The sequence below is a fragment of the Orycteropus afer genome, unplaced genomic scaffold (genome assembly GCF_000298275.1).
Source record: "Orycteropus afer afer isolate SDZICR_OR568_19922 unplaced genomic scaffold, OryAfe1.0 scaffold00016, whole genome shotgun sequence".
NCBI lineage: Eukaryota > Metazoa > Chordata > Mammalia > Tubulidentata > Orycteropodidae > Orycteropus > Orycteropus afer.
In genome coordinates, this window is record NW_006921603.1 from 20,083,393 (window position 1) to 20,092,166 (window position 8,774).

The window sequence follows — 8,774 nt, forward strand, 5'->3', positions numbered from 1 at the left end:
AGTAGGACAAACCGACAGACAAGTTTGTCTTGCTGTTGGAGACCTCTCGTATCACCCCCAACTGGATCCCTGTGGCTGACTGTACCTCTGTCTGGCTTCCTGGCTTTAACCCCTTTCTCCTGCTCTTCAGCCCTGCTGTTTTGTGTGTCCCTGAGTTGTCCCTGGGGCTGACTGCTCCTCTGTCCGGGTTCCTGGCTTTTTATCCCTTTCCTCCTGCTCTTTCGGCCGGCTACTCTGGGCGGGCCTGAGTTGCCTCTCCTCACCTAATCCCTTCGGCTGACTGCTCTTTTCTCTGGCTTCCTGGCTTTTAAACCCCTTTCTCCTGCTCTTCCTGCTTGCTACTTCAGGCGTCCCTGATTTGTCTCTCCTCACCTGTAAGCCTGGGCTGTTTGGGTATATAATATAAATCATATATTTAGCATTTATAACTTCAAAAGCTTAATTAGCATTCAGTAGACATCCAATCCACCACTTGTCTGTCAATTTGATATAAGATTTCAAGATCTATTCTGAAGTATAATGCTGTCAGTGACATGATACAAGGAAGACCAGTTAATGGTTATTATTCAAATATACGCACCAACCAAGATGAAGACTGAAGATTTTTACCAACTTTTGCAATCTGAAATTGGTCAAACATGCACTCACGGTGCACTGATAACTACTGGTGATTGGAATGAGGAAGTTGGGAACAAAGGAAAAGGATCAGTAGCTGGAAAATATGGCCTCCGTGACAGAAACAATACCAGAGATCATTGACAGAATTTTCTAAGACCAATGACTTATTACTGAAAATACCTTCTTTCAACAACATAAATGGCTACTATACATGTGGACCTCACCAAATGGAATACACAGGAATCAAATCGACCACATCTACGGAAAGAGACAAGAGACTCTGAACCTTGTTCTTAACACAGAGTAGGTAAAGCAAATGGAAGAAATGATGCAGTAAAAGAGATGAACAGATTTTAAAAGGTGGCTCAAAGTATTCTAATGAAATGTGCAAAGACCTGGAGTTAGTTGGCATTTCTTAAGCTAAAAGTATTGAAGAAAAAATTCAAGCTTTGAGTTGCAATATTGAAGGATTTTATGGGTAAAATATTAAGCAATGGCAGGAAGCATCAAAACAAGATGGAAGGAATACACAGAGTCACTGTACCAAAAAGAAGTTGTCAACAATCAACCATTTCAGGAGGTAACATATAATTAGGAACTGATAGGACCAAAGGAGGAAGTGCAAGCTGTGCTGAAGGCACTGGTGAAAAGGCTCCAGGAATCCAGGAACTGAGACTGAGATGTTTCAATAAACAGATGCAACACTGGAAATGCTGACCTATCTATGGCAATAAATTTGGAAGAGTGCTACCTGGCCAACTGACTATGACTGTGTGGATCATAACGAATTATGGATAACATTACAGAGAATGGGAAAATCAGAACACTTAATTGTGCTCATGCAGAACCTGTACATAGACCAAGAGGCAGTTAGTTGTTCAAACAGAGTAAGAGGATATTGTGTACTTTAATATCAGGAAAAGTGTGCTTTAGAGTTGTATCCTTTCACTATCCTTTCAATTTGTATGCTGAGCACATCATATGAGAACCTGGACTATATGAAGAATGCAGCATCATGAGTCCATAAACAACCTGTGATATGCAGATGACACAATCTTGCTTGCAGAAAGTGAAGAGGACTTGAAGCACTTCACTTATTGATGAAGATAAAGACTACAGCCTTCAGTATGGATTACATACATAAAGAAAACAAAAATTCTCACAACTGGACCAATAAGCAACATGGTAATAAATGAAGGAAAAATTGAAGTTTTCAAGTATTTCTTTCATTTTCTTGTATCCACAATCTACACCCATATAAACAACAGTCAAGAAATCAAATGACATATTTTACTGGGGAAATCTGCTGCAAAAGACCTCTTTAAAGTGCTAAAAAGCAAAGATGTCACCCTGAGGACTAAGATATGCCTGATCCAAGCCATGGTATTTTCAATCACCTATACATGCAAAAACTGGATAATGAGTAAGGAAGACAGAAGAAGAATTGATGCATGTGAATTATGGTGTTGGCAAAGAATACTGAATATACCACAGACAGACTGAAGAATGAACAAATCTGTCTTAGAAGAAGTACAGCTAAAATGCTCCTTAGAAACAAGGATGGCAAGACTTTGACTCAAGTACTTTGGTCATGTTGTCAGAAGGGACCATTCCTTGGAGAAGGATATCATGCTTGGTAAAGTAGAGGGTCAGTGAAAAAGAAGACCCTAAATGAAATGGATTGACACAGTGGCTACAACAATGGGCTCAAAAACAGCAATGACTGTGAAGCTGGTACTGGACATTGTGTTGTACACAGGGCTGCTATGAGTTGGAACTGCCTCAATGGCACCTAACAACACAACAACTAGTAACTCTGAGAATGTCTTCCTACAGTATCACCTCTCTGTCTCTGTCTCTCTCTCTCTCCATTTTATAATGGTCAAAAAGTCCTGCCTAATCTTCTCCCCACCCTGTTATCTCCATGGTCCCATCACATTTCACTCCAGTCACACTGACCTTCTTGTTGTTCTTGAATATGCCAGACACAGCCCTACTTCAAGGTCCTTCCACTTGCTCTTCCCTCCAGAAATCAATGTGTTTCATTTGGTCAACTCTTTTAGGTTTTTTCACAAAATATAATTTTCCAGTAAGTGCACTACCTACCTGTAATACTTCCTATCCTCTTTTTCCCTGTCCTCTTTATCACTAACATAGCAAATACTTCATTCATTTATTTTCTATCTCCTCTATTTGAAGGAAACCACCATGAGGGCAAGGGTTTTGACAGCAGCTTTATCCTCACTGCCTGAAACAATGTCTGGCACATGGCAGGCACCTACCATACAATTAATCTTCCCAGCTAGATTCTTCCTGAAAACAGAAATTAGTTTATGGCTTTGTTATGCACTAAGTAGTCCACTTCCTTTAATATATATACAGAATGGGTTTAATAGCTCTGATTCTCACCCTGCCTATCAAGAGAGACAGGAGAATAAAGACAAATTAATGGAAAGCAGGTGGTAAGAAAGGAGACTTTAGAAATGTTCAAAGAGGGACCATTGTAATCTCTTATCCCGTGTGCCCTAATAAGGCCCTCATAAGATACTAGCAAAGAAGAGCTCATGTCACAGGACAGGTTTAGTCTTATCAGGGTTAGAATCTTAGTTCTGCTTATTGTGGTAGCTGTGTGACCTTGCATAAATTGTTTCACCTCTCTGAGCCTCAATGTTGTTATCACATGAATTGCGGGATGACTAAATGAGATGACATTATAAAATGACATGACACACTATGTACTCCATAAACATTAGAACCCTGCCTGTTGTCTTCCCAGATATTTATTCATGTATCTTTACATTACAGTAAGTGCTTGGTCTGTGCACATATTTTAAAAATAAAAGTAGATTAGTCATAGAAACCTGGCCAGGATATGAACCATTCCATCTGCCTACGAGGCTTAGGAGGTTTCCTAGGAGTACATTTGGGGGGAAAATAAAAACATGGCTCCAAATCCTGTGATGACATTCTTTGGAACTCAATGCCCTTGACAAGAACTTTATTTGCTTTATTAATTTACATGAGTCAGGTAAAAACTTTAAGATCAGAATTCTGGCAAGGCCAAGGTAAACACATGAATTTTTTTTTTTTTCAAAGACTGATCTAGAGAAAAGGTAAGGAAAAAAGAATATAAGCCCCAAAAGTTCTTTCCTACATGGTCTTACTGTTTAAGTATTTTGAAGGAATGCTCTTACACATCTGGAAACAGTTCTTTGTCTTCTTTCTTAACATCTATACTATTTCCCCAACTTTGGGCTGAGTCCAAATTACTCACGTATTCCCATCATTTTTTCCCCCTTCCTTTGAGCTCCTTCTTATTTTCTGTGCTTAAAAAACCCTAAACTGTGGGTGGAGGAGAACTAAAAGGAGAAACACATTTTATGTATTTTCCACACCTGAAGGAAATTCCTTCAAACGTCATACGTCTCCCACAAAATAACTTCAGACCTAATGACCATATGATATACTTTCTACAGAACTTTCTTGGGATAAATCAGAGAAGTTTAATGGCAGAATTAGGATAGACAATTCTAATGCAAACATTGCACTTTATACACAGAAAAACTAAAATCATGAAAAGTTGAATTCTAGATAGCTAGTGGAGTCCCTGGGAGGTGCAAACATTTGAGTACTTGGCTACTAGATAAAAGGCTGGCAGTTTGCACCTCGAGATGACTTGGAAGAATGGTCTGGGAATCTATTTCTTAAAAATAAGCCACTGATAACCCTATGGGGCACAGTTCTACTCTGACACACATGGAGTTGCCAGTGGAATTGAATCATTGGCGGCTGGTACTGGTTTAATTATGAGCAACGGAAGGCAGTCCAGTGCTCTTCTGCCATAATTAGGATGTAATTAAGGAGCTAGCTAACCTATGTTCAATTCAAAAGTACAAGTTATTCCAGTGAATGCCAGTTGTATACTGTGTAAATAGCCTGGTAGGTACTATATTAAGAACAAATACCTGAAAACAAAACATTTCCTTCTCTCTCTTTCTCAGTGAAAGAACCATGGGTGAAAGGAAAAGCTTAGGTCTTTACTTCAAGAAAAGACTAACAAGAGAGTCTACTAGTGCAGAAAATGTGAGCAAAACTTTTACCTAGACAAAAAGATGGAATTATTCAGAAGGAAAAGCCGATTGGAACTAAGAAGCAACACACACTTGTAAGGAAATAGGCAAAGGAGTTCTAAATGAGGAACTCATGGGCTCAGGTGGGTAGGCAGAGGGAGCTAGACTCAAATCCTCAGGAATCAACTCTAGAGCTAGACTCTGAGCTGCACCATTCCCATGACAGAGACTGCGTATGCATCCTAGCTTGGCCTCAGAGGTTACAGTATAATAGTTTTTGTTACACAGGAAGGCTGACTGAAGAGTATATAACCTGTATAATGATGTATCATGAAGGGATATAAAAATAAATTAAGTCATCTCTTCACCATTTATTAGACAGCACTATGGTTAAGAATGTAGGCTAAGAAGACAAATCATGGACCAACCATTTATTTACCTTCTAGGTATGGGGCAAATTTCTTAACCTCTCTGCGAAACAGAATATCCACAATACCTACCCCAGGGTTGTTGTGAAGATTAAGTATAGAGTACTTAGGACAATTCCTGACATAAAGTAAGCATAAAAAAACATTGGCTAGTATTTTATTATTATTATTACTATGAATGTCTATTATGGGTCGGGCACAATGATAAATAAGACAAATGATTCCTGCCACACAAATAGCTGGTAATCTAAAAGTAGCAATGGATATATAAGTTACTAGGTTACTAGGCTACATTATCAGGAGCTCTGGTAGCATAGTGCCTAAGGCACTTGTCTGCTAACCAGAAGGCTGGCGGTTCAAACCCACCAGCCACTCCAAGGAAGGTTGGGCAATCTACTTCCATAGTGATACCACCTTGGAAACCCAAGGAGGGGTCGCTATGAGTCAAGTCTGACTCACTGGCATATAACAACAACAACAGGTTACATTATCAGAAGGAAAATTGGGCAATCTACTACTGCCTCAGAAACCCAAGGAGGGGTCGCTATGAGTTGCATCCGACTCAACAGCAGTGAGTTTTTTTTTTTTTTTTTTTTAGGCTACATTATACTCATTCAGTCATTTATTGAATGATAACATATTAAGCCACCACCTCCCTGTCAGTTTGTTATACTGTGGTGGCTCATATGCTGCAATGACACTGGAAATTACACCACCAGTATTTCAAATAACAGCAGGATCACCCATGGTAAACAGGTTTCAGTAGAGGCTAAGACAGACTAGGAAAGGAGACCTGGCAACATACTTCTGAAAGTTAGCCAATGAAAACTATATATCACAACAGAATATTGTCCAATACAGTGCTGGAAGACAATCCCCCTCGGTTAAAATGCGCTACACAATAGCCACAACAATGGACTCAAATACACCAAAGATCATGAAGACGCTACAAGACCAGGCAACATCTCCTTCTGTTATACGTAAGGTTGCCATGAGTCGAAGTCAACTTTGATTGCAACTAAAAACAAGAACATATTATGGGGCAAGAACTTGGACTCTGGAGTTCACCCCATTAGGATTAAAATCCTTGCACCATTATTTATTAGCTATGTGACCTTGGCAGATTTATGAGAGTCATGAATCATGTCTCTCTAAGAGCATAATGCATGACATACAGAAACAGCTCATATATATATATCTTCATAATGCATTCAAGTTACTCAACTTCTCTAAGCCTCAGGCTTCTCACTTATAAAACAGTGATAATAAAAGAATCTTAGAAGAGTGTAATAGGAATTAGACAATTCAGTGGAAAGAGGACAGAATTTTCAACAAAAAGTGTTGGGATGAATATCTCTATTAACAAAACAAAAAACAACAAAAAGAGAACCTTGATCCAGACTTCACATCACATGAAAACATTAATCCAATATAAAAAACCTAAGGGAGCTGTGGTGGCATAGTGCCTAAGGCATGTGACTGCTAACCAGAAGGCTGGTGGTTCAAACCCACTAGCCACTCCTCAGAAGGAAGGTTGGGCAATCTACTTCCATAGTGATACTGCCTTGGAAACCCAAGAAGGGGTCGCTGTGAGTCAGATTTGACTCGACAGCACTGTGTTTAGTTTTGGTTTGGGTAAAACATAAAATTATAAAACTTCTAAGAGAAAATCTTTATTTAAGGCAAAAATTTCTTAAAGGCACAATTCACAGAGGAAAAGTTGATAAACTGGACTTCATCAAAATTTTAAAATTTCACTTTTCAAAAGAGATTGTTAAGAGAATGCAAAACAAGCCACAAATTGGGGTTTTAAGACCATTTAAGTATCACTGAAAATTCTAGAACTGAAAAACATCTATGATATAATTCACTCCTGCATTAACGAAGAAAAGGTCTAAAGAAATGAAGTAATATGCCCAAGGTCAGATACACACATATGGCAATTTTAACAGAGCTAGTATTCTTCTTTAGCTCTGAATTTTCTTGAAAACACTGCACAGCCATCCAGGATAATAAAGGATTGCTCTCTGAAGGCTAAATAAAGGGAGCTCAACTTCTAGAAAAGACTACCCTAATACTGTGCTGAGAATTCTCCTCTTTTCTTAAAAATCATTATGTACAGACATTACCTAGCACATAGTCAGCAGTCAATAAATATTTAATAAATGAACAAATGTGCCATTAAATTAGTAGCCCGACCTTAGTGTGACAGCATTTGTATACCCAAATCTCACTTGTCAAAGTGGCCATACTTAAATATATTTACTTACCTGATATTTAAACCAATGAAGTTTGTCCATGTGAAAATATAATCTCCACCAAAGACCATTCCAATGTAAGTTATTAATATATTCTGAAAATCAAAGTAATACTATATTGTTACATAAGTTTAACTAAGCTTTTTAAATATACACATAAACTCACTCACAGTAAGTGACCCAAACACCTGTCTTTAAAATACAAAAACAAATTAATAGACAATAAAAACCAACAAACCCTAAAATGAGTATAGTATGAGCAAGAAATCTAACATAGAAACAATGACACTAGCATAGCAATGTATTTTCCAGAAGGCAAATGTTTTTACCAACATTAAAGAATAATAACAGTTATCAAACTTTCTTGGTTTAGGCTGACAACATATTATAAATCTAAATAGAGAAACACTGCTGTGACTAGGGATAGGAAGCACAAAGGCATGTTTGGCAGTCCTCAGCACTTTCCCTCACTGAGTAAATGTTGATTCATATGGAGAGAATGAAGAAGTAGTTCTGGCAAGATGGTGAAACAGGCAGACAAGTTACACAGACCCGCTGCAAGAAAGCAATGAGAAACCAATTGAAATAGATACAGAAGGTGATCCTGAAACACCGAGCTTTGAAGAGAAGGATAAAGAAGTGGATTAAATACCAACTCATTGAAGAACCTGAATGAAACAGTGAGTGAGGAGACAAATGGAGTGGCAGACTGCCAGCTGTCCTGGGGACACAGTTGTTTTGAATATTTACCGATAACAACCTAAGAATCAGCTCTGCTCACTGAGGACTGCAAAGGCAAGGACTGTACTAGTGCCTGACAACCAGAAAGGAAAATGGCGGGAAAGGAGACAGACAGACCTGTGGACTGCCAGCAGCTGTCCTGTGGGCACAGCCATTTTTAATGTTCATGGGTAATGGGTGCAGCCATTTTGGATATACGTAAGTGGCATTCTTACCTGAACAGCTACACAAGAGTGGGCTCTGTTTACCAGATATAACATGGGAGACCACACTGGAGGATGATGACTGGAAAGGTGCAGTATTCCCCTTGCTACTCTTATACCCCACACCCTCTTGGTGAAAAGGGGTGTGGCCATCCCCCATCTCCACCCACCTTCCTGACCAGCAGGAATTCCACCCCAGTCTATGCCCTAACAGAACCTGGGTGCTGTGCCCCGCCCACCCCCAGTTTTGTTTTTGTTTTTAAATTATTCTTTTTATCTTCCTCCTTGCTTCTTTTGTTTTGTTTTCTCTTCCCTTTTCCTGTTTCCCTTCTTTAGGCTCTTCCCATCCCTCATTTTTCCTTTTACAGTTCCCCCATTATTTCTTCACTATGCTTTTACTCTTACTCTTTTCTCTCATTCCTCCTTCCCCAGATATTGTGGGTTTTTTTTTTTTTT

The 8,774-nt window shown here is 38.9% G+C and overlaps 1 protein-coding gene across 1 annotated transcript in view; it reads right to left on the reverse strand.

The window, feature by feature from the left end:
- Positions 1-8,774, reverse strand: part of SLC35D1 (solute carrier family 35 member D1) — an 88,602-nt gene that overhangs the window by 8,310 nt on the left and 71,518 nt on the right. Inside the window, exon 11 of the mRNA XM_007959328.2 lies at positions 7,387-7,469. Within this exon, the coding sequence (XP_007957519.2) occupies positions 7,387-7,469 (83 nt within the window). The remainder of the gene's footprint in view (positions 1-7,386; positions 7,470-8,774) is intronic.